The sequence below is a fragment of the Uloborus diversus genome, chromosome 3, assembly GCF_026930045.1.
Source record: "Uloborus diversus isolate 005 chromosome 3, Udiv.v.3.1, whole genome shotgun sequence".
Classification (NCBI taxonomy): Eukaryota; Metazoa; Arthropoda; class Arachnida; order Araneae; family Uloboridae; genus Uloborus; species Uloborus diversus.
This window is the reverse complement of record NC_072733.1, coordinates 190,392,102-190,419,095: the sequence shown is the minus strand read 5'-3', so window position 1 is coordinate 190,419,095 and position 26,994 is coordinate 190,392,102. Positions and strand designations below refer to the sequence as shown.

General features: G+C 32.2%; 2 protein-coding genes across 2 annotated transcripts in view; both read left to right on the top strand.

Moving 5' to 3' along the window:
* The first annotated feature begins 479 nt into the window (after window positions 1-479).
* LOC129219101 (von Willebrand factor C and EGF domain-containing protein-like) lies at window positions 480-14,860 on the top strand. Its single transcript, XM_054853421.1, has 3 exons — window positions 480-588; window positions 13,216-13,278; window positions 14,613-14,860. Exons 1-3 carry the CDS (start codon window positions 480-482, stop codon window positions 14,858-14,860), a joined length of 420 nt encoding a protein of 139 aa, XP_054709396.1.
* A 6,054-nt stretch (window positions 14,861-20,914) lies between these two features.
* LOC129219100 (mucin-2-like) overlaps window positions 20,915-26,994 on the top strand; it is a 43,098-nt gene continuing 37,018 nt past the window's right edge. Inside the window, exon 1 of the mRNA XM_054853420.1 lies at window positions 20,915-21,605. Within this exon, the coding sequence (XP_054709395.1) occupies window positions 20,915-21,605 (691 nt within the window). The remainder of the gene's footprint in view (window positions 21,606-26,994) is intronic.

The window sequence follows — 26,994 nt, the reverse complement described above, 5'->3', positions numbered from 1 at the left end:
AAGCATCTGTCTACTTCAAAGGGGGGTGGGGACCTATTTTCACATCACCTGATTGGTTGTTTAATGAAACTTGCTATAATGAAAGCTTTATAAATATAACTGTGTTTCAATAAAAAATCCTCCGCTGCATAAATTATTTCATTATCTCAGCGTTTTCTCAGTGACAAAGTTCAAATTAATCTTAAGGTTGTCAATTTGATAGAGAAAAATGTAATTACCTTAATTTTTCAAATCCTACAGTAAAACTTTTTATTTTGTACTTACAGCTCCGATGCAAGGTTCCCCTGGACAAAGTGCCCCTGGTGCTATTAAGGACAAAGGTACATTTATTATCTTTACGTGAAGAACAGATTCTTTGAAATGATATGTTTTAAAACTTTTGTCTCTTTTCAGGATGTCATTATTTAAGCCAACATTATGGTAATGGTGAAACAATTGACACGAACGAGCCATGCCTGAACTGCACATGTCTGAATAATATGCTAATGTGCTACTTGCGTATTTGCCCTTTCATGAAGCCCATCGGAAAAGAATGTATTATTGAGAGAAATAAGGAGGATTGTTGCCCAAAAATTTGGTGCCCGGAAGGTAAGTCAAACTAAAGCCCTAGATCGTAGCTTAAGTAGTGACACATCCGCCATCTTGGGGCTAAATGACGCTTTCTTTCTATGTCTGTTATGATGAAGTAGCGTGTTTCTTCTTGATTGTGGTTCTTCATGATTTTAGACAGGGGCGGACTGGCCCGCCCCCCTTTTTTTCTAGTTGTTGAATGTCCCCTAGCTTTTAATTTTCCCTTTCTCTCTTTCTTTCTTTTTTTCTTTTCTTTTCTTTTTTTTTGCACCTATTTTTTTTCCTTTTTTCAACCCTTTTTTTTTTTGCGCCATTTTCCCCAAGGTTGGCACCCTCTTGAGGGACCCAGTCCACCCCTGATTGTAGATTGACATGGAGTTAAATGAAATCACAATCAAGAAGCAAAGCACACTACTTAGCAGACATATTTATAAAAAAAAAAAAAAAAAAAAAACGGCATTTAGCCCCAAGATGGTGGACGTGACACTACTTTGAAGCTACGATCTGGGGCTTCAAGTCCAAAAGTCCTAAAAAACTCTTTTGCAATTATCGCAACTCTTTACGCGCAGATTAACCCTCTCGCTTCGTATCCCGCTATTTCTACGGGCAACGTATTGGCAACAAAATTTGTTACTACCGCAATTACCAAGTGCATAAAGTAATTTAAATATCATATTCCGCTTTTTTCATCGTTTAAATGTCAATAGTGCTTTTTCTGAAGTACCAGGTGTTCAGAAAATGAGTATACGTACGTACATTTGAAAAATTAATAACACACGGAATAATGTATGTAAATATGTAAAAATTGACTAACATGCTCAGGGGCAGACTGGGTCCCCAAAGAGGGCACCAACTTTGACTAACAAACTGCATAAAAAAATAAAAATAAAAAAAAAAAAAAAAACAGAAAACGCACGGATTTGAGGCCACAAAAGGAAACAAAGGCGAGCAGATTCCAAGGCTCAAAAAAAAAAAAAAAAAAAAAAAAAAAAAGATAAATAAATAAGGCAAAAGAAAAACGGAGGCGCAAGCGTTCGAGGACTCAAATAAAGTAAAATAAAATAAAATTTAAAAAAAAGGTTCGAGGGCCGGGGAAATAAAAATAAGGCGCACGCGCTCGGGGCGCAGAAAAAAGAACCAAATAAGCTCAGGCTTGAGGGCGAAAAAAGAATAAAAATAAAAATCGAAGGTGCTGAGATTTGAAGGCAAAAAAAAAAAAAAAAAAAAAAACAGAAGGCGTATAAGATCAATGGCGTAAAATGACCGAGGGCGCAAGAAAGAGAAAGGCGCTCAAGGTGGAAGGCGTTAAATACGAAAGTAAATTATCTTAACTCGGAGCCAATAACCCTCCCGTATTGTCCCAAATTTCCAAAATGACGTAAACATTATCAAGAGCAAGGGTATAGTCAGATATCTTTCCATCTATAAGCTTATATTTTTTTTTTACAAATGCATCGATGTAAATACTTTACTTCTTGGGTCAAAAAGGGTGCTTTGAACATCGAAACACGTGTATTCAATATTTACTCATACTTTATGCCTTTTTAACTTGATTGTCTATACATTTACATAATCATATGTCAAAATCCGTCGAGTTTCTTATTGCCTTACCACAGTGGGAAAGATTCAAGATGACGCGTTTATTTAATATCATTCAAATACGAAATTTACGAAAAATACCAATTAATAAATCTACTGTTCTGAGAAAGGAGTTTCTTTGGGTTATTAGTATCATATCACAATCCAGGGTCCCCGATCTACCACTGTTTGTGGTTTTACTGGTAGGATGGGACCCTGAATATAGTTCTGTTTTATCGATCCACACCAGAAGCCGAGCAATCACTGGTCCAGAACTTCTACAAGTATTGATTCACTTGGAGGACTTGATGACTACGATGATTTACTGTGTCATTAACGAACACGGAGGCTTCTTTGGCCTACTATCATCGAACCCGTGACCCTTCAATTACGAGTTCGACGCCTTACCGATCAAGCCACCATGAGCAATGAGTCATTAGTAAGGTGACCATACGTACCGTTCTGAACGGGACTGCCCCATTTTTCAGGTATCCTGTCCCGAGGTCCTCCCACATACTGAAACGTTCAGCTGTTTGGAGTGACAGAACGGAACACTAAATGCTTTAACCAAAAGTCTCTGGATGGAGATGTTTAAGTATTTTCAAACCAAAAAATTAAGTCATGCACAATTATTCAAATTTATTTTACGTTGGCCCGAGCTTATTGCACTCATAGAAAGGATATTTATGTTTATTACTAACAAGTGGTTTAGCGAAAAAGCACAATTGCAATTCGCAGTTGTAAAAGCATTGCTGATTTTAAAAGTATATTGTATGAAATTCTGCCTGTCATTCTTTTTAAAAATCAGTACTAAATTTATGCGAAAAAATTTCATTCAAATTGCGTTAAAAAACCTACAATAATTTAAGTGCTCATTTCTGTTTTGTCTGTACAACCAGTTCGGTTGAAGGTTAAGATGTACACGATATCATTTTAACATTTAATCGAATTTTTCACTCTTTCACAAGGGAAATCTTCGGAAGAAAAAGAAACAACAGTTGTTTAAACAAAAATGAATTAATTTTTTATCCCTTTTTCAATTTGCGAAAATTTAAGAAAAATAATCATTCGGAATATTCATTAACTCTATGGGAGGTCTCGAAAGCTAGGTGTTCTTTTTCTCTTCTGATACCAGGCAGGTCCTAGCTCTATTGTGGTTTCGTAATATCGTGCATTTGGTAGCAAAATTCGTAACAGAGCGGGCAATACCGCAACAGAAAAGGTTTTTTGTTTTTTGTTTTTCTCACCAGCGCACTGTCGGTGCAATATGGTTTGCACTTACCAAAGACGTTTCAGAAGTGATTTTTGCGAAAGTTGCTTTTACGAAAATATATAAGATGTTTAAAATTACCTAGAACATAGGATGCTTAAATGTATATGCATTTGAGGAAATTAAATGTTTTCAATTTGATAATACAATTTAGAGAACCAAAAAAAGGAAAAAAGTGATTTTTGTGTCTATGGTTTTGCAACGCGTTTAAACAATACCTGTTTTCCTTCGTACGAAAACCTAGTGTAAAGTGATTTCATTCCTAGTTTCCAAATTTTGATCTAGCGACAAGATACTTAATCTGGAAAGGTGTTTCAGTAAACTAAACGTTCCTAAAAATTACTTGAGAAATAATACGTGTATCACAGCCTTTTTTGACCAGCGGACGGGAAAGAGCTTTAGAAAAAATAATCGCGGAACGGCGATGTTTTTTTTCTTCTTCTTTTCTTTCTTCTTTTTCTTGTACCGCCCCCTCTCCCCAAAAAACCCCCTCCCATTTGCGGGCGGTTAAAACATGTAAATTGTGACTGAGGTTTTTTTCTTTTTTTGCAAACTAGAATAACAACAAAAAATCAATTAATAAATCTATAAATAAAACTTTACAGTAGACATTGCTGAAAAATCATAAAAAAATACAAAATTAATCACAAAATTCAAGTAAAAGATGTCGCATAGGATATTATTTTTATTATTAAGGTGTTCTCTTTTTTTGGGTAAGGACCATTTTTTTTTAACGTGGACGAGCAAAAATCTTCGGGGACCGGTCCGTTTTTTTTTCATCGGTTGAGCGTCGCTGCTCTATCGGATTTGGCCATAACACTAAAAAAAATTATTAACTAATTTGCCTCTCACAAAGTCGGAAAATTTATTTCATGGATACCTATTTGGTAGTCTTTGTAGAAAGACTGATTTATTTACTTTTCGCTTCATGAGGTTTATGTTTCAACCCTTTTTTCCCCCATTAGATTTTATTTTCATAGTAAATGAGGTTGTTCTTCGCTTCTTACAATGAAATGTGTGTTTTTAATTCAAAGGTAATACTTTTGTTTGTTTATTATTTTGTTAAAGAATTTTGCCGCTCTCATAATCTGCCCTACAAATTTCATTTGTATTTTTTTTTTATCAATGTTTTACTTTTTATTATTACAGAATGAGTTTAGAAAGTCAAGGTTAAGTATTAGCCAAAATATTAAAAAAATCTCTAGAGGTGCGGCACATTATGTCTTTGCACACGGGCTCCGGCTCCTTAATATTGGCCCACGGTGGCTCAACACGCGATCATTACCAAACGACGGGCGCGAGAGATTTTTCACATTGTAGTAGTATGGGGTGGAGCGCCACCCTGCGTAAAAATATTATGCATATGCAATCAGGGTTGCCAGGTTTAAGAACAATAAATACGGGATAGGCTTCTAGAAGTGAAAAGGGTGGGGGGATATTTTTGAGGTTGAGGGCAATTACTGGATATGGTGTATTTTTAAGGGGTGCTTTCCAAAGCAGAATGTCTCTTCATGATAAATCTGAAAAATTCAATCGTAACAAAGCATTAAACCTTACAAAATGTCGCCGATCAAAGTATAAAACATTTATTGCGAGTCGTTTTTTCGACATTTTTGCGTTTTCATTGCGATTGACGCCGCATGCGCAGAGACATGTTTCCAATATTAGTCAATGATCATAGGAGAAGCAATCATTCAGCTCCTCATAGTCTACCGCCAAAACAAAATCCGAAAACGAAAATAATTTTTGCGTTTGCTGCTACATATTTTTCAGATTGCTCTTTTTTTCACATTTTTTGTTTTACTTTATTTTTTCCCCTTAAAATAATGTCTCGTTCTGTAAAATATTGTTAATAGTTAGAATACGAGACGAAAGCCGTCTCGTATGGAAGTTCCCCGGGACACGGAACAATTTTTCAAAACCCGGGACTGTTCCTTGAAATCCGGGACGTCTGGCAACCCTGTTAACAATAAAACTGCATATCATTTCAAGCATGTGTGTCAATTTTTACCTACCTACAATACATACATTATTCCGCGCATTATTAATTTTTCGAATGTATGCTCATCTTCTGATCACGTGGTATTTACACTGACCTCTTGCTCATTTTGAAAGCCACATCCTCTCCATTAAAAAAACAAAAGGTGTGCAGTGTTTGCTCAAAACATTGGGAAAAAACGCAATGAAACTCAAATTTTGCGAGAAGAATGTGAAGTAAAACTTTTCTTGAACCTTATAAGATTTATGAAACTAAACGTAATTTCTAACACAATTTAATTTAGTACACATATTTCATATTGTTTTTTCATGTTTAAGAAATATGCTTATCTTAAGCAACTTCGTTATGGAAATTGAGTAGTCAGATGGTTAACTATAACCATATGATCAAGACACCAAAAAGTGTAGAAAGTTTTATTGTATTGTTTCAGACAATAAACTATGAACAGTGTCTATTGGACACCGCAACCTACTGGTTAAAAGTTTAAACTTTTATTTTATGTTATTCTCTTAGTTAAAAGAAGGGTTTTAGAAATCCATGAAATCAGCGATAAAAATAAATTTGTGTAATGAAGTTTTTCTTTTTTTTTTCTTTTCTGAATATCTGCATGGAACAGAAAAAACACTAATTCGCTATGTCCAGGACGAACGAGTTAGATGCCCGTTCAACAGCTACTAGTCGTACAGTGCAGTTCGATAAGGTCTAAAAGTCAATAACATATAGCAAACTATTCGCGTTTAAAAAATGTAATAAAGCACAATAAACTAATAATAAAACACAAAAAGCAATTTAAACAATGATTGTTTCAAACTGCACTCGTTAATCTTTTGAAATACATAGAATTGAGAGCAGTTTTACATTTCAATTATTGAACTAAATTTTAAAACTAAATAGTTTTTTACAGATTATTTCAAGGCTTTGAAATTAAGAGCGATTAGAAATATTTATCACTCCCCGGCAAGGCATGTGACGGAACAACCCCCCCTCTCTCCGAAAACTAGAAACAGCATTGGAGAAAACCAACGTTTTACGTAACAGTAGTTTTAAGCGATTTTGTCCTAAATATTACGATGTGCTATCATGATGTATAGTTTGATGTTTACTGGTCAGTTTTTGTTGTCTAAATTGATAGTGCGTATTTAATGTTCGAAAAATGTTCTTCTAAGTTATGAAATTTTAATGATATGTCACTATTAGTTACATCGTTTTTGCGCCTCCACGCTCCAGTCACGTCAGTTCACTTTGTGTGAGTTTTGTGGCAAGAAAGATAATTAAATTTTGATTTTAAATCAATAACGTTTTCCCCAAATTTTGAGTTGTGCCACTTTTCTTGATGGGTGTGATATATCGAAATGGGAGTGGCGTAGGTCATCACAGCAGAGTTAAGAGTTAATACAGGTTTTGTAAAATTCATCTGCATAGAAAAAAAGAAAAAGAAAGAGAAAAAAACAGCCTCTGAGTAAATTGTAATTTCAGGAGGGAGGACTTGTATTTTTAAGAATAAGTACTTCTCATTATGCATCAGCTTTTTTGAAAAGTTACTTGTAACTTGATTTAAAGTTACTTGTTTCTTGATTGAATGACTTTCACAACTGCCATTCTAAAATGAAGATTGATTTGCTGAAAAAAAAAGATAAATGCAGGCAAGGGGTGCTAAGAGGGAGTTTTTTCTCCTTAACAGAAAATTTTATGTCTGCTTGTCCAATCAGCGGCATGAAAACTGATTTACATCACTCATTCTTACCTGAATCGCAGTTTCGATGGTGGACATTTTTCGTTCGCTCTTAGTTAGCAATAACTTTTATTACTTTTTTTCGCAATTGATATACTTATTACAGGAGCTAAAGCGGGACTCAAACCCATGCTTAACTCAATTTTCAAAATGTTTGACTGACGCCACTTTTCCTGTAACCAGTCAATATATTCACGAGGTTCATGTGCTACTTTTATTGCGGAAAAATTATTTATAATATTCATTTATTTTTCCATTGCATTCATGCAAAATTCTAATTTATTAGAGGATTTTAGTCTTCCTATAGGTTTTGTTAATTTTGGTGCTACACACTTTTATCTGAAGAAAATTTGCATACATAAGGTTCCACAAACCTCAACTCACCCAAAAGTAGAATTCACTCATCCATTTTTCCCTTCGGAATTCTATACAATGCTGTTTAAGCGAGAAAATGATTCTATATTTTAATGACATTTCCATACTTTAATGACATTTTCATAGTTTAATGACTTTCTATTTTAAATTTCCATTTTCAAAACCGGCTTTTAAGTGAAAAACAATCACCCCGTAATCTTCGTGAAAAAGCGATTGACCGCTTGTTTATAGAAAAAAACAATAAGTTGGAAATTGTATATTTAGAGAACTCAGAATAGAGAGCTGGAAAATAAAATAAAGGAGCAATGATTGTTTTTCTCCAACTTGTCATGAATCGTTTCTGCTGGAGAATAAAATAAAGTAGAAAGGATTGTTTTTCTCAAACTTGTCATGAATCGTTTCTTTCCATTTTCTATTTGCAAATCGACTAATTTTGGAGTTTTATTTCAATTCATCGAGTAGTTTTTGCAGAACCAAACGTTTTACTTTGCCAATCATTATTGACTTTGTTCTTTAAAATTTCGTCACTTCATATTCACCTTGGAAAAGTATTAAACAGAATTCACCTCTTCCAGCAAACTTCTTTTACCCGAAAGTATATCTCTAAGAAATATATATATCATTTAAAAGCATAAATGATAAAACAATACTTTGTATATTCCAGGTGTACAAATTTTTAGTGATTTTAATTATGAGGCGAATACATAACTCGTATTTTATTATATTCCTTCAATTTTATAATTCCATGAATTTTCTTTCGGCTATTATACATAACACATTTTTGTTCAAATGGCGCAAAACAAGACTTTTTAAAAAATCTTGGGCTACATTTCATTGTACTTTGTCTGTACATACTTAAAACCACATTATCAATACGAAAATATGATGTTAAATCAGTGACTCGGTTAAAATGTTTTTTGAAACATACGTGTTTTAATGACATTGAATTTTTAAGGTACTTTTCACTTTTTTTGTAAGAAATGTTTTATTTTGTTGAAGATTTGTAAAGAGGTATGCTGTAATCTAAAGAGCTGTTTTAATAAATCAATAAATAAATATTTTTTTGAAATCTGCAGGCACTCTTTTGAGATATTTTTAAACTGAACTATTAAGTTATTTGAAGTACAATTGGTCATCTAATTTATTCTTACTTATATCAAGTAATTTATGAACGAGGCCATTTAGATTTTAACACAAAGAACATTATTACTACAGTGGTACTGGTAAAGCAATTTCTTCTGCATTATGATCGATGAAACTTTTTTTTTTTTTTACTTCTTGTTACTTCAGTATTTTAAGCGGGTTATGGTTAATTTAGTGAGTTTAACGAGTAACTCAATCTATCCATAGTTGTTCTTTTACACCTTTGATTATTTTTTTTACTCATTTAAATACTATATCAAAACAATTATTTTTAAATGCCAATTTTCCGATATTTTAAGTATATTTTGATACTGTAATTATTTGATATTTATTAGATAATTTATTTTATTCATGTGATATTTTTACTTTAATTTGAGAAACTAATTTACTTAAGTATGTTGAGAATATAGTTCAATTTTTAAAATTATGGTAAGCCATTTGAAACTTAAAATGAATTTAAAAAAAGGAAAAGGAAATAAAAAGAGAGGCTAATATTTTTATTGATAGCCAATGAAGTAAAGTCTGATGACGAAAAACGCTTCAAATTTGCATAAAAACTAATAAATGCAAAGATTTACAAATCATAAGCAAGAAATATCACTTTAAACTACTTGAACTAGCATGACGTAGCAACAAGAGCATGTTATCAGCAGTTTAATATTTCAATAAAAAAACAATTAAAAAGATCTGAATGTTTGTGTTCAGTAAGTAAATTTAAGATCAGCAGCTCTGAAAGTATTGAGACATCATTTCATTAAATTTTTTTTTTATTGCGAAAGTGCACTTCGAATTTGCATATTTTTTAACAAAAAAGTTCTGATATACATGTCCTGACAAGAAATTAAACCGCAGTATATTGTAATCTGTTCTTTACACAATGACAAATGACTTCACACTGTATACAGTGTTTTCAGATTGTATGTACTCAGCATATGTCCAAACAAAATTAAGAACAGCTTTAAATAAGAACCTTAAATAAGGAAAGTATTCACAAAAGTAGCAACTGTTTAAGAGAGCTGATTTCTGAGAGTTTCAAAGCAACAATCCAGAATGTTATAATTGAGATACAAAAAAGAAAAAAAATGTACACCTGCTCTGAAAAGGCTATGAAAGTCTAAAATAAAACAGTGGTTTATGTTCAGTCATCTATTGACTATAAAGTAAGTTTTTCATCTAGTAACTGTAAAGTAAGTTTTGACATCTAGTGACTAGAAATAGGTTCTATTATCTGGTAAATGTCAAGTAAGTTCAATCATTAATGAATATACAATAAGTTCTGTTCTCTAGTGAATGTAATGGTAAGTATAAAGGTAAGTTCTATTTTCCAGTGCATAACTTTTAAATGTGGCTTAGACAGATTTTGCGTTGGTTAATATCGGTATATAAGTGTTACTGTTGTTACTAACTCCAGTAAGAAAAATGTGCGTCGGAAACCTTATTTCATTAAGAGTATAATTACCTATGTCTGATCAATGGGATGCTTCAAGATGCTAAAAATGCTTTTATTGAAATTTGAAAAAATATTGTCAAAACCAAACGTTTTTAGTATTTGGAATGCTGGCTGATATTTGAGCAGAACATACCAGAGTGAGAAATCTTCCGTCTATTCATCCTTTATCATCATGCCATCGCATTTTTCTCCATGTGTGGAGCGGATAGTAGAGGAACTGTTTTCTTTCTTAAAGTCCTACATGGCGCAGGGTGGGAAAACTGTGTTTCGAGTAGATAATTCTTTTTTTTTTTTAAATTGAAATTCATTTTTACTCTCTGGTGCCCTTAAAACTCCAAAAATAGCTAAACATCGATGCGTAGAATTTTATGTATTAATTCATACATCCAAAAAAAAAAGAGAGAAAAGAAGAAAAAAAAATGAGTTCACTTTTAGCGTGGTGTGCGAAAATTGTATGATGTGTGTACTGAGTTACGCATTATACTCTGTTACATGTCATTTGGCTTCCCACGAGCACAGAAAATTTCATATGTTTATGAAGTATGTTAGAATTGTCGGTTAAAAATGTTTGCAAATTTGTCAGAATACTAAGAGAATAAAATATAAATTATAATTACTCATTGCTTCAACATTGTACATGAAGAATTAAAATGGAAATTAGTGATTATTTATTAATTTCAAAATATGTAATCATCTCAAATATTAATATGTTAAATATGTATCGAATAAATACCTTTGTGCTGAAAATTAAAATAATCGGTTATCCAACAGTTTGAAGCACAAAAAATGCAATTTTTTCTGCTTTAAAACGTTGAATAACCGGTTATTTTAATGTTAAATATGGTTTCTTGATTTTTTTCCTATTCATTATGTAGCCGTACCCGTTCTCTTCCCTAGTAATTTTTAATCCTCACTCACAGACAATTGAGCCTTTCGACAGCTCGAGTATGGCACGGGTATTTTGGTCATTAGTCTGCTTTTCAAACTTATCATGGTTTCAATTTCAGTGCATGAGACGTGTATTAAAACTGATTTTAAAAACGTCCAAGACGCTGCTGGTTAATAAGTTCAAATAAACCCTTTGCTTTGAAACACATTATAAATGATCTTTTGTTTTTATTTCTGGCAAAAATTGATTTTTATAATGCTCAACATCTGGTATGCTCTCTGTTATCTGTGAGCAGCTACCGTACCAAATTTTCAGGATGAAAAGATGTTTGGCTGAACAACTACTTTAACCTTCACTTTTTCCAGGTGGAGACGTATCAAGTTTCAAAATTGCTCGCTGGTCTTCTAAAATATTTTTAACTACCAGTCAATGTTGGAATTAAGTATATGTTGGTGGGTCAGCTCATTTTTAACCCACATACCGCAGAAAACGAACGGAGTTGATTTTTGCTACATTGTAATAGCACTTTTCTCCCCATTTTGCTATAGGGATTTTAAGGTTGTTTTTGCTGTAGAGCATGCATTCGAAAATCGTTTCGCTTTATTAGTTTTTAGGCGCTGGATAAAGAGGAAAAAAATGTGCCTCTGTAATAGTCTAGATCTTTTGCTCCCCCAAGGGAATATTTTTTCTTTTGTGTCTTAGCTGCCTGGTCTTTTATTGCTAGCTTATTAAATTGTACATTGTTCGGCACAGAATTTTGTGTGTTGATCATCTTATGACTTTAGCCTCTGCTGCTGGAAATCTGCTACTGTAAAACTGTTTTTAGAACAGTTACTTCTCCAATAAAACTCAGAGTTAGGTTTCATCTTTGTATTCTTTGGGTAGTAGTTTGAGATCTTCGTAATTTGTATCTTTGTGTTGTCTTTTCTGAAACGATGTATAACTCAGTGATTAGAGACATTGCTGAGCTGATCATTAAGTTTGCAGAGTTGACCACCAGTCAACTTCACAAACTGTATTTATAAACTTCATACCAATTTTACCGCAAAGTTTTAATTTCCCATAAACAGGAAATGGTAACTGAAACTGCTGCTCCATTTAAAATTTTGCACCTATCATATTTATTCGTGAAATGAAACATTTAAAAAGTTTTTCCATTCCCAGCCTGTATTTTGTTTTCAATAAAAATTAGTTAACTATTTTTTCAATTTTAGTTACAAGTATAAAAATCTGTTTTCGACATATATTATCTTTCATGGGCAACGGAGGAAATCGACAGTGGAAACCATTTTGTATGCATGCTAGTATGTTTAAAAATGATCTTGCTTCCAGGGATAATTCTCCAATTCATATTCAAATTTTTCGCTTTATCCAAATGCACCTGTACCTACTACTCGTATCGTAAATTAATAAAGAACAAACAAAAGAGAGATTGTTTTAATTAAGACAAATGATATGTAAAATGAAGCTTGTGGTCACAATCGGATTTCGAAGAATTACATTACGAACCCTTCAGTTATTTTCAATTATTCACAAAGACAGAGAATTTCAAAAGGGAAAAGAAGTTTACGTAAATAATGAAATTATTAAGGTACAAAATTGTGCCCATTAGTAAAAACATTTCTCACGATTTTCACAGACGTGTGAAATGTAAATATAAAAAATAACCAGAAAAAAAATCTGAAGAAATGTTATTTTAACAGCAAAGCAAAAATACCGTCTATCGTGATTATCAGCTTTTATTGCACGTGTTTTTTAATTTTTTTCTTTTCTGGTACTTTGAATGGATTATAGCCAACTATTCTATTTTATATATTGTTTGTCTTAAAGGACTTAACACAGCCTGCGATTATTATTTTTTTTCTTGACAAACATTCCTTGACAGACATATTCCCGAAAGGCTTGCCCTGTCCATATTTTACTACATCATATATTTTTAAATATAATTAAAAGCGTTTATAAAAGTGGATCTACCTGTTTGACATATGAGTATACATTTTCCTTTATGTTTGTTTTTCTGAGCAATTTGATAACAGTCTGGTGCAAATAATGTAATCCTTTTGATTGCTCCGGTATAAAAGCAATCAAAATACTGCAAAAGAAAAACAAACACCATTTTTTTCTTTTTTATTACTTAACATTTCTTACCATATATTTTATTTTGAAATCTGATCGGTCAGAAATAAATAATTTCTCTTTTATCTTACAGTGGTGGAGGAAAAGAATTGTGGGGATTCTTATCAGGCACTCGAAGAAAGCCAAGGAGGTAGTGGTTAGTAATATTCAATTGATTTTCAATTCAAAAGGCATATTTGCCTGAGTGGGTTTTTAGTTCGCCAGCCTGACGTCATTAAATTTGGAATTTGAAATATGAAAACATTTTTGCATATTATGATCAAAATACATTCAGCTCATACATTTAGTATAACTTTGCTTGACCATAAAAGACAAATAAATAAGACTCATGCACATTGTGCAGTATTTAATTTTAACGTTGAAACTAAAAGACGTACGTACTAAAAGAACAGTAGTTTTTCAAGCAGTGTTACTACTTTCAAGCTTATATAGTTACTCTATAGTTAGTCTCTCCTACCTGAACATAGTTTTGTTTGAAGATGGCGTATCAGGTTTAAAATATATAATAGAATACCCTAAAACTGTTAAGGGCTTCGGCATACAGAGAAAACCTTGCTCGTGTTTTGCTATAACATATTCTGCATTTAAAAAAGTTAATAAATAAAAACTTTGAATCTGTTAGGAAATAGCCAAAAGGGAAAAAGAAGTTTTAAAGCAAATATATGAGATGCCAAAGACTCAAGATACTCCTTCAATTAAAAAAAAAGCAGAACTTTTTGTTTCAAGTGTTTACAATTATTTTTGCTATTTTATCAAACCGTGTTTCCTACTAAATGTAGTTCAGATTTTTCATTTTTAATTTCTGATTCGATATTAGCCACCTATTTCACATCCCTCTAAACGTGCCTTTGCTCTGCTCATAGCTTTTTTGAGAAAAAAAAAAATTTAACCAGAAAAAAAAAGTCACAATTAGGAAAAAAAAATGATAGCAATGCTGAATTTTATTCCTAAAGTGAATTTTGCACATTTATTAAAATTTACAAATATAAATAGTTTTACATAAAAGCTGCCGATCCTCTATGCTTGACTGGAATACTTTCCATTGAATCCCCATATAGAGGAAGTTTCTGTATCATTTTTAGCATGTTTTAGCTGTTTCGGAAGTACATAAATACAATATAGCAACAAAAACAAGCTATTGAATCAATAAGTCTTTATACAGTAAATACGGGATACGTTAACGGAAAAATTAACTAAAAGTAATTAACCAAGCCTTCTTTCATGATAACTATGTGAAAATAAGTACAGTTAAACCCCGATTTTACGTTTCTTAAGGGACTGGGTTTAAAAAAAGCATAAAATAAGGGAAATACATAGCAATAAAACTGATGTGTGATCCGATGAAAAAACGTTAAATGCGGGGAAAATGTAGATTCGTCTGATGTAAAATTTGTGTTTCAATGTAGTCCAAAATCATGTAAAAGTCCTTTCCAGTTTCTTGCAAAATTTATTCATTGATTTAATTTTCAGGCTGCTACTTGAATGGTAGATACTTTTCGGAGGGCTCCCGTCTACCTGTAGATCCTTTGAACCCGTGCGAAATCTGCTATTGTATCCGTAATAGCAGTACTTGCGTTGTTCAGCAATGTGAGCTTCACGTAGAAGGATGTTCGCCTATATATACAGAAGGACAGTGCTGCCCCTGTAGATACAATTGCAGTGAGTTCTCTACATCAGTGACTCTGCCTTTGATTGAAGGGCTAGGGGCAGAAATATGACAAGCCACAAAGAATGACTTTTCGATCAAAATTTGTGTTTCTCATAACTAAAATTAAAATAAACATGACAGTGGATTATGTCATTTGGAGAGAAGCATATCTGGGTTTAGTATTGCAGAATGTAGAATGTATAATACCTTTGAAAAATTCTATGAATATTTTTTATAAGTTGGAAATTGGCCTGCTGAAAATTCACATCATGTGGCATATCACATTCTGGCTCCGAACCCTTCAATTATATTAAGTTATTTCTAAAAAATCTTATATCATCTTTTTACAACTCTCTCTTTTTTTTTAGCATACGAAGAATCAACTACGGCTCCCCCAGGTGTAACACTAGAGGATCTGGCAGGCAAGTATCAAAATATTATACACTGGTGTATGGGAAATTGTACAAAAGTGAGAAAGAGTATGTTGTATGCTTATGTTTTAATTTTGTGTCATTTTGTAAAAAACATTATTTTTGAATACTTTTATAGTTCTTTAGCTCTGCATTTCCAATATTGAACTTTCATAAAATTAAAATATTTTTTAAAATTGAAAATAACATTTATCAGCGAAATGTCACTTACATAGATTGTCCCGTAGCTATAATTCTCACATTCTGCGAAATCCAGACAAACCGACGACATTTCAGATCCCGTTTTCACGACTAAATGTATATGTATCTTAAGGGCATTTATCATAAAATAACCAAAATAATATTAAAACATCTCTCGAAAAAACTAGTGTGCACATTCTCCCAAAGACTGTCAGTCTTCTAAATGGCTGAAAATAAAGTTTCTTTCTTTTTTTCCTTAGAAGATTTGTTTCACAAAGGGGAAACACTACTGAAAAGCAGTATTTTACCTTGTTCATTGCGATTAAAGTTTTAGCTAATATGCGCGTTTTATATATTTTTTAATTTGTGATACATTTACAAACTTAGATTTAGAGGTAAATGTTTTTATTCCCTGCCGCTTAACGAGGAACAAAACTGTAAAAGTCAAAAAAAATCTTGATTAAGAGATTTTTTCAACTCATATCAAATATAGAAGTCACACATACAATCAGATAAACAAAATAAAATCCATAAAAACTTTATATCTAAATTAAAAGAAAAACCATGGCAACCCAGAAACTTACTGTATTAAAAAATATATATTTTGTAATATCTAATTGCTCGAAAAATGATGAATTCTATCAGGTTGTCACTTTTTATTTGCTTATGCAAACTTAAATTAAGTCCACAAGAAAACGACTTTCAGTAATTATCAGTTACTTTTCTATTATAGAGCATTGAGAACATCAATAAGCAACAAGCGTAAGACTTCTTCAAAAAAAAAAAAAAAGGAAAACGGGCAGAAGTGTTTTTCAGTAGTTCATGTTCCATTATTACATTCTTCTGAATATAATAATATTTCCTTTTTCCTATGAAGGTGGATGTTTATTAGATGATGGAACTATGGTAGAGGATGGAGCTGCCATTAATTCAACCACTAATCCGTGTGAACACTGTTACTGCATGAGAAATGAATTAGTATGTGCCATTGAAGAGTGTCAAGTTCCTGGGCCAAAATGCCAGCCACTAGAACCGAAACCTGGTCAATGTTGCCCGGATAGATACAAATGCCCAACAGGTCAGTTAAGATAGTAAAAAACTTTTATTATGAAATGCATATTTTTAAAACTGCTAAACATTACTGCTAAAAAAACTCATTTGAATATTTTCAATAACATTTTAAAAGAACCTTTTTGCTTATCTATGAGCTTTGAAATCAGTAGGCGCTAAAACATGAGTCATTAAATTAAGAGATGCTTAACCTTTTTAAAACTGTTGAAATCAACTGAACAATAAAAGCGAGCATGTGCGCGGCAATTTAATTTAATCGTTGCCAAGAAATGAAACTAAAGAAATTTTACGACACTTCCAACATTTAGATTTAATTCCACTTCTCTTTTAACTAATGATTGTATAACCTTGACATTTTTACACACATAGATAAAATTTTGAAAAATAAATAAGTATGTAATAAGTTTGGAAGAACATTTCAGTTAAGTTCGGGACGTGAGCTCACAGTGCGACAAGCAAGAGTGTTCATTTTTTCTGGGGCACCTTGAAGCTGATTTACGTAGCTAGGATATTTCTAAGCAGAAGAGTATTAAATAAATATTTTTGCATTCGCTTTTAAGCTTAAACTATAGTAATCTTCAAATTAAACAAATTTTTACTCGAAATGAATTCATTCTCACAAGGGTACTATCCCAGTTCTCAATTTTAATTATTTACAAATATTTTCTAGTCAGTGATTTAATTGATAATTTTTCATTTATTTAGAAAAATAGAACACTTTCGTAAGACATGTATGTACAAAGAAAAAAATTAGAAACGATACGTTTAATAATTTTTTCTTGAATTATAGGGCAAGGTCAGGCAAAATGAATCCTCTCTAGGGGATTCTATTATATTTTTAAAATTTATTTATTTATTTTATTTCTTTTTTGAAAGAAAGAACTAAATTAAACAATTTATAAAAGCTACTAGAAGGCAGATCAACTCTTACGCTTCAGTACAAAAAGTTTTTTAAAGTATATTTCACTTATAATTGTTAAATACAAATGGGCATTTTAGGTGCATGGGTGGGGGAAATGGTCGATATATTTACCATAATGCTCAATATTAGGAAATAAATGAAAAATTCTAATTCTAAATTGCTCAACCATTTTAATGAAACGAAATAGCACCAAACATTAATCATCAATAAAGAAATAATTATATTTAAAGAAAATAAGTGAATGAATGAATAAATAAGTGAATTTATAAAGGAAAGAATGCAAATGAATTTATTGGCAAAAGAATAAGTAAGTGATGTAATGAGAATTAATGAATAGGCTAATGAAATGAACTATTAACTTTGACCCTAGTGAACTAATACAATTGAAGGGCTCGGAGCAGAAATGTGATTAGCCACAAGGAGTGACTTTTCGATCAAAATTTTTGTCTCTCATAACTAAAATTGAAATAAATATGGCAATGGATTATGTCATTTAAGATAAAAACATTCTGGTTTTAGTATTTCAGAATATAGAAGGAACACTGGCTTTGAAAAATTCTACAAATATATTTTATGAGTTGAAATTGGCCTGCCCTACTGAAAAATTCACCCCGAGCCCTTCAACTGTATTAGCCATTTAAAATCCAAACATGCATTGTATTAACTAAAAAACTGCAGCACTGGACGTCATCAGGTCTCAATAATTACTTAAAATGTTAATTACAAAATCTTATCATTTTATGAGAAAAAATTGGGCCCAACCCAAAAACATTACAATATGGGTAACAAATTTTGAAAATTAAATTTATAATTTCTTTGAACTTTAGAACAATTTATTGCTTGACTGGGTTTAACTTTTTTTAACAGCATGGCTAAAATATTGATAGAAAGGTGCCGATCCAAACTGTGAAAATATTTTACCATTTCATTTTGCTTTGTATTATATATTTCATTAATTAAAAAACCATTCTTCGTTTAACAGAACAATAGTTATGTGATTCACAGCTCTAATTTCAGGTACCCACCACTTTTAGAGTTTGGGGGCATTTTAACAACCCTCCCCCCTCTGCATTTATTTTTACTATGTCTTCTAGGAGGGCAATTCCTTAATTTCAACTTAAGGGAAGTCGGTTAACTCTGTATACGGAAAGTGTTAAGAGGGACCGGGACACATTTTGAGAAAAAAAATTATTAAACAATTTAGAGGTTTGAAATTTTTTGCACTGATTCACCATCTATTTAATAAGCAAAATCATTACATAAATATTAAAAAATATACATTTCTTATTTAAATTTAACTAATTTTCTTTTAAAAAATTGGCTTGCTTTAAATCGCTAAAACTCAAAATATTCTTAGTCAATTTTCAAATTTTTTTCATGAAATTATGCACAAATATATAAGCTTTAATTTTTCTTCGGCGATTTCAAAAATATTAATTCAATAAAAAAGAAAAAATATTTGAAGAAAAATTTCAAAAAATTCGTAGATACTTTTTTTTTTAAAGAAATCACATTTTTTGCAGTAAGGGTTTTTTTTTTCAAATTCGCCGAATAAAAATCAAAGTAAACTATTTGAAAAATATATGCTCTAAATTTCATTACTTTATCTTTATCAGTTCTCGACTTATAAGAGTTTGAATGCAAAAAAAATCGATAAAAACTGCATCATTTAGAAGGAAGCGTTTAAAGTTTTAAAGTTACAAATAATATTAGTTAAGTGCATGCAACAAAAATAATTATATTTTTCCTTCTAATTAAGATAGAAACAAGATTCAAACGTCCTTTTAAAAAGAAAAAATGGAAAGTTTTTAAAATGATTTTAAAAATGCAAAATTTGATGATTTTTGTGTCCCGGACCCCTTAAATTACTAAATTTTGTGTACCTTTATCTGAAAAATTTTTAATATTAAAAACTTGCAATTTTCAAAGTATTTCAAGAGATATACAAGAGTCTACCGAAGTGAAATTTTAGGGATTTTTTTTTTCATAATTTATTAAATATTAAGCAATAGCTGCTTCTTAAATGAAAAAAAAAAGACCGTTTTTGACCATAAAAACAACTGTATACGAAAACGTGTGAGTCCTAAAGGAAAAATTTCGCTTCAGTATTACTATAAACATTTAAATAAAATGCGGAGAAAATTTCAAAATAATGTGCAAAGTAATTTTCTAGCAAAAGGAACATGAGTCTTTAAAATCGATGATTAGTGAAAATGGCGTTTGAGATAGTATAATTTTACGTTCATTTTAATACATCACTGCCTCATGAATATTTAATTTGACTTACTTTAAATCTACGTAGAGATTTGAATTAGGTGTCACTTGAATGCTCTTGATTTAAATATTTTGAACTGATAAAAACTGAAAAAAACCCTTTTTTTTTTGAAGATTTAGGATATCGACTCCTCTTACCTTTTTCGTGCAATCATTTCACTCATTAAAGTATCTTCTTATGCATTAACGATTCATAAGTAATCATTTAGATTGCAAAAAGGGTGTAACTCTATCAAATGATATTGATTTAAATATACAGCTGTTGCTAAGTTATTTACTGCACAGTGTTTTAAGAGGTCATCTCCGTTTTAACGACAGCTTCAGTCAATAATTCTTCAAAGGCATGCAAAAAATTTCAAATGTCCTAAAATGTTAATTATTTTAACATTGAGAACGAAATGGTATTTAACATTCATATTTTCGCTATAACGTAATATGCGCCCCTAAAAACAATTTACTGCAACAGATGGTCTAAAGGCTAAGTGAGAGGTTGAAAGCACAGAATATTTTGATAGAACATTTTCTAGCATTAATTTTTTAAAGCTAAACTATTCAAACCAAAAGCAAAAAATCTGAAAATACGATATTCAATTTTAATTACGAAGAAACCAGCTTCCAGGTATTTTTTTCTTCAAAACGCTAGTTTTTTAAGTTGCAGTAAATCAAAATTTCTTGTGTTGTTGTTGCGTGCCAGGTAGGCTGACAATTTGGGGTGCGCTACTTCACTTTTCCAACTGTATAGTAATTTGGTGTGAAGTCCGACTCCAACAGTACACCCACGCCATAAAGACCGGTTTATAGGGTAGACAACCATTTACAGCGCAACAACACATTTATACTAAGAAAGAACAACGACAGCAGAGTAAAAGTACATCGCTGCCCGAACCGGGATTCGAACCCGAGACCTCCCCATCGCAGTCAGACTTCTCTGACCACTAGACAAGGCGGTCAGAATATTACTTGTGTAAAAACTTTTACGGAATATCCTTACGCGGTTACATGGCTAATTGCTGAATTACTCTTTTGCTTGCTGTACTATATATATATATATATATATATATATATATATATATATATATATATATATATATATATATATATATATATATATATATACATTTTACTCAATTACGAAAATGAAATACGATTTTCAATTTCCTTGAAGAATTTTGTTATGAACTATTTATTTCAAATTATTTTACTGATCATTTTTACATATTTTCTTTTTTCAGAGAATGCTACATCAATGAGTGTTTTGGATGCTACAAAAAGTTCTCCCGTAGACGTTTCAACTGTACTTCCAGTTACGGAAGTGAAAATGAATGATGCGAAAATTTTAACCACACCTACCCCAAAAGCTACCCAATTACTTGAAATAAAAGACAAGCACACTACAACTTCAGAAGAAGTACCATCATCGTCTGTTGAATTGGCATTTTCTGCTGTGGAAAAAGACGGAGAAGAATCACCTCAAAATGCAGATGTCATTTCTCCAGATCTAAACGAACCCACTGAGAGTTCCTTGCTATTGCTAAGTTCTGTTTCAACAGTACGCACGCCAACGAATCGATTTGGAGTTAAAGTTGCTCAATCTAAGAAGAATTACGATCAGCCAGCACACGAAGAAATGGGTGAATTAGCCCCTACTCCAGCATTTCCGTTATTTCCATCTCATAGCCATGGCCGTCCCATGCAACAGGATCCTGCAAAAAGTGAAGCTACCAGAAATTCCGAGTCTGGAGGAAAATTATCAGAGATGGATTATAGTGCAAAGAAAACTTTTCCTTCAAAGGGCACACCTGGGAAAACCGAAACAAAGTATTCTTTAAGGTGGCCGCCAGCTGGACATATACCAGGAGAACAAAAAGGAGCAACTCGAAATTTTACATCGAACTATTCAAAAAAGCGACCTGCTGTGTTACCTATTCCGGGAGAAGGTAAGTGCACTTGAAAAATAGAATCATAATGAGTTTTGAGGTTCAAGCATTATCACAATTCTACATAAAATATTATGAAGAGGTTTTATAATTTTTATTAATACAGACATGCTTTATGTAGTATGCTGTCCTTTTATACGAAAAAAAATATGCTTCAGTTATTTCGCCAAGCAAATAAGTCTCACTTGCAATTGAAAAATAAAACAAGTAAGAAGGAAACCAGGAGCATTGCGACCAGTAATCTTTGTATAACTGGTCGTCTTTGTATAACAGTCTCTAACTAGTATAATCTTTGTGTAACTACTTATGAGGATTCACCGACTGAAAGTCAACATTGACATTTACAGACTGATTCCAAAGTCAGCAAACTTTTTCAAACGTTAAAATTATTGAACTATTTACAATAGAACAATTGACTAGCGCAGAAATGATCAGAAACATATTTGGAATTTTGCTTATAAATGGATTTTTTTTTTACATTTTTGACCAAAAGGCGGCGCTGAAATTGAAATGGAATAATATTATAGTACAGCTTAATTAGATCAGAAAAAGTTTTATTATAACAGTTCATCGCCCTTTCAGAAGAATGACACGTCGTCAAAGTAAGAAAATCAAAATAAGAATAATTTTCATTGCTATTCAAAAACAAATGCAAATGTTGTAATGTTATGACGTGACACGCAAAAACACACTACAAAACCTCGAACAATTTCAAAAACCACTCTTTGCACACATATTATTTTAAACACTTGTTAACCGCTAGATTTCCTCCAAAAAGGTGTTATTGACGGCAAGTGAAGAGTGGTGTAAGTCACAAAACGCTGCGTTTCATATCTCGGTGAATATTGATCGAACTAATTTCAACCTTTTTGTGTTGGAATTATTTTTTAATGGAGATTATTTCCTTAAATATAAGTTAGGGGACCTGGGCCCCGTATAAAAAGTTAAATTTTGTATTTTTTGACTTATTTTTACTTCCAACTTTCAATATCTTAACCCTGCATCTGATTCTGAACATTTTTGCAATTGGAAGTATACATCTAGGATTAACGGTTGCGAAAATAAAGGTCTTGCAGGTTAAAACGGAACACCCTGTACATATTCGCTAATTAAAGCCTCCCAATATTTGTTCAATTAAGACGTTTTACGCTAAAATTATTTATGATAATAAATACTTAGTCTAAGAAAAACTATACACTTTAAACCATACACGACAAAATGTCGCTCCCCCCCCCCCCGCCGAAAAAAATGGAATCATCCAACATAGAACGCCCTCCACCAACCGCTCTCTGATATACAAATTGTGTGTATAAGTATTTAGCTAACTCCGTGAATCGGAATAAAATTTCACGCCACAGGTAAACTTCCCTTTCTTATTTTTATTTTTATTTCTTTAAGCATTTTTCTACTAATATGATCATTAAAAAATAAAGAAGTAAATAGAAAATCATTTTTTCTTTTATCAGTAGAAATGTCGCTCCCTGGCTGCTACGCCCCTGGCGAGAGCCACTCCTATCAACCCCTTGGTTCGCTACTGACTCTGTATATTATCCTTTTTTGGGCAAATACGCTTAATTTTTTAAAGAATAATACATGCATAAAGATATGCAGAAAATGATGGGTCTGCGAACCATGAAAAGGCGCGTTTTTATGATTTGATATGTTTCGTAAGTCATTTGACCTTTCAGTGCCAATGATTAGCATGAACTTCTGTAAAGTGCAATTTAAAAGTTCGGAGGAGAAAGCATTTGTAAGACACGGTACTCGAATTCAGGGGAAATTAACCCCCCCCCCCGGTAATGGAATTTAGAACTTCAGAAAATATGTCGAAATTGGAATTTTGAAAGATAATCTTCAACCAGAATTTTTTGATTTTTCGTACTTCGTGTACATGGTGTCTAAAATTTATATAAAGTTCGGGTTCTTCTGATTGCCCAACACTTGTTTAGAACATTTTTAAAGACTCCAAGGGGTTTTCTGTTTTTGCCCCCTCCATTAAAGGCACCCTTCTTCAGTTCGGTAGTCTTCAAGGCTAGAAACGCATCACAAATGTACTAGATGTATTAAGAACACTTACTTTCAATTGACTTGGCTTCATCGAGCACAACTTAATATGCATAGGAGGAAGGAGAAATTTTCATCACAAGTTGTTGGCTTCAGATTCGAAGTTATCGCCCTGTTGTCTTTCATCTATTGATTTTTAGTCTTTGTAATAATATTCTCTCAGAAATGAGGAAACTGTGTTTACTCTCATTGCTGCTGAAATAAATGAAAAATAAATTAAAAAAACTTGTAAAAATGGGACCCTTCATAGCAATAGCATTTTTCCCCCTTTTCTATGATATAAAAAAGTTTAGAATGTAACGAAATCATATTATAAGAAAGAATTATTATATTACATAAGGAAAAGTGGGCGAATTCTGCACACTTAATTTCACAAAGCTGTAATGCCTTAAATATAACCACAACTTGTTCGACTTTTTTTAACACGTGAAACACAAGATCCAAAACTTGCTACACAAAGCATCTGAGCAATTGCGTTCTTTAGCATAAGTTTAGAAGACAAAAGCTAAAAAGTTGCATTTTGCAGTTTTTGCATTATCTTGATCAATCGGACATTTCTGCGCTCTTCACCGGTTTAGAAGAAAACATACGAAAATGAAATATAATAGCAATCATTAACTAATGAATGCCAGACTTAACACTGTAGTCTTTTTCTCATATTGAAAACGCTTTTTTAACATTAAAAATCATTTGGTTAGTTCTTATTGAGTGATTCTATTTCATTGAAATAGGATCTGCTTTCTTCACCTTAGTATTTTTGCCAAAGTCCTGAAACAAATCATAAATTTAATCTCATTTATCCATTCAACCTTACACCAGTTATAAACTGCTCTCATTGACTGGCCCGTCATTTTGAGCTACAAAGAGAGGGGGGGGGGGCAAAACAAATCATACAACGCCAATAAGTAATTGAAATTACAGAAACAAAAGGAAAATTTTTTGCATATTACATTTTATTTTAACAAGCGGAATGTTATAAGAAACGAGCGACAAAATGTAATCCCACATCTAGACGAGTCAAACAAGCATAACACCGTCTTCTGCTTCAATGTAAGTTTTTAAGCTTCTTTGCAGATGATATAATTATGCACAAAACCAATGGGAGGGGGGGGGGGATTTAGGAAGCACGGGCAAGCAGGAGCTCAGAATTACCCTCATGCGCAGAATTTGCCAAAGTTCCCTTAATATCACATTTTAAAGTTGTTAAATTTTTTAACCATTTAAAAATTTATGATTGTTTGATAACCCTGACATGGTGGCAAGAAATGAAGGCCAAAAGGCTAAAAACCAAACCAAACCCAGTGGTGCAACAGCACATGAGGGCCAAAACCTACTGTGCTTATCTCAGTTTTTCTGATCAAGTGCTCTGGGGTACAAGGCAGATGTACTGGTTAGGAGGTCAGTGGAACGCGGAACCCCAAGGTTTAGTACCTAAGCGTACTTGGTACTCCTTTTATCGACTCACTGAAGGAATGAACAGCTGAGTTGACCATTCCAAACCCAGGAAAGAAATGAAAGCCATTTTGAATTTAAAAGAAAAAAATTACAAAATCATTAAATCAAAAGCACAACCATTTCAGATGTGTTTTTATGCAATTTTATTCAAGTGATTCAAATTTAAATAAATAAGTAAAATAAAAACGTAACCGAGAAGAAACAATCCACTATAATATTAAAATTTGTTCGCGTCCGTCTGTCTGTCTGAAGATCGATCTTCTCGAGAACCGCTGCGAATCGAGAGTCAAACGAGATACCGATCAATTTGGAATTTTCCAAAGAAAACAATAGGACCAATCTCGTAATTGTGCGACTTTAATTAGCGGAGATATTAATTAAAACGTTAATTAACATAACGTTCTTCAGGAATTTTTATTTCTTTCCTGTTGCCATTTTGCATATGCGTGAGCAAGTAAAATTCTAATAATTGTTTTAAAAGAGATTTTTTTTGGGCTGCCGTCCAAATCTTAAAACAACGTTTCCATCTAGAATTTCATTTTAAATTAGTTTAAAATTGGTTGCCCTATTCGGACAAAGCCTTTATTTTATCGTCTGTCCTTTTTTTATTTTTTACATTCAACGTTCTTAACTCTTTTCAGCATATGAAAGTTGTTTCTTTAGCTATGTTTATTGATTGTAGTTTAAGTTTATCATTCACCGGCCTCATATTTTGGTACACTTAGGATGTGCGACTAATTATGTTTATTTTGTTGGACTTTTTCCCGTCACATGGGTGAGTTTTCGAATTGTAATAACTCTCTTTTTCCTTCCTGTTTCTATTTTTAAAATACAGTTTATATCGTTAAAAGAACATTTTAAATTAAGATTGTTTGGATTTCTTTGTGAAACAGATTTGAACAAAAAAAGATTGTTTTTAAGGATTTTAACTAAAACTAAATTGGAATCTGATGACTTGGCATTAAATTAATGCTTATTGGTAGTTATTTATTCTTGGAGCTTTATTTTCACGTAATCAACCAAAAAGTAAGTATGTGTCATTCTATGTAAAAAGCTGATTATAATTGTACATCAGATATAGTCTATCAGATGTAATTCATTTTAATGTGAGCACAGATTATAGTTGATAATGCATATATTTTCATCTTTTGTGCTAATTGAAAATACTCATAACTTGTATCATTGATAACTATGAATAACGTTAAAGAGATTTTTGCCAAAAATATGCTCTACTGGTGTTTTGCAAACCTTGCATTACGCGTATTTATTTACTCTTTAGCGCTTTAGAAACAGATGTCAGAGTAATACAAAAACATCAATTGGACATCTCTTTCGTTTTTTAAGTAGCCCGTGCAACGCCGGGCACGCAGCTAGTCTATATTATTAAAACCTGTGCTCGTTTGTGTGTAACCCTATCTCCTCCGAACTGTCCATGTCCACCAGCACAATACTAGCACCGTTGGCATACAGGACATCCAGGGAAAGCTATTCAGCCCTGTCTCACACCTCTAAACGTTAAAAGGCCAGAGATAAGAAATAATAAAAGCAGTCAACAGGACATACAGCAAAACAAGTATTAAAACCATCAATTGTCACTCGCCGCAGGCGGTGAACGGGGGTTGGCGAGCTAAAGGAACAGGGTGTAGAGCTCCCTAGTAAAAACTGATAAATATTTAAGAATAATGACTCAACTTTGTTTCCTGGTGGGCTTCAATCCTGAAATTACATTTCAATTAAGCATGCTATATTTCGTTTTTTTTCTTTTCTTTTTTTTTTTTTTTTGTTACCGAATATCAAACAGCAGAATCTTATTTAAAGTTTTTTAAAATAAATTATTTACTTTATTATTTGCATTTTAATTTAGCATATG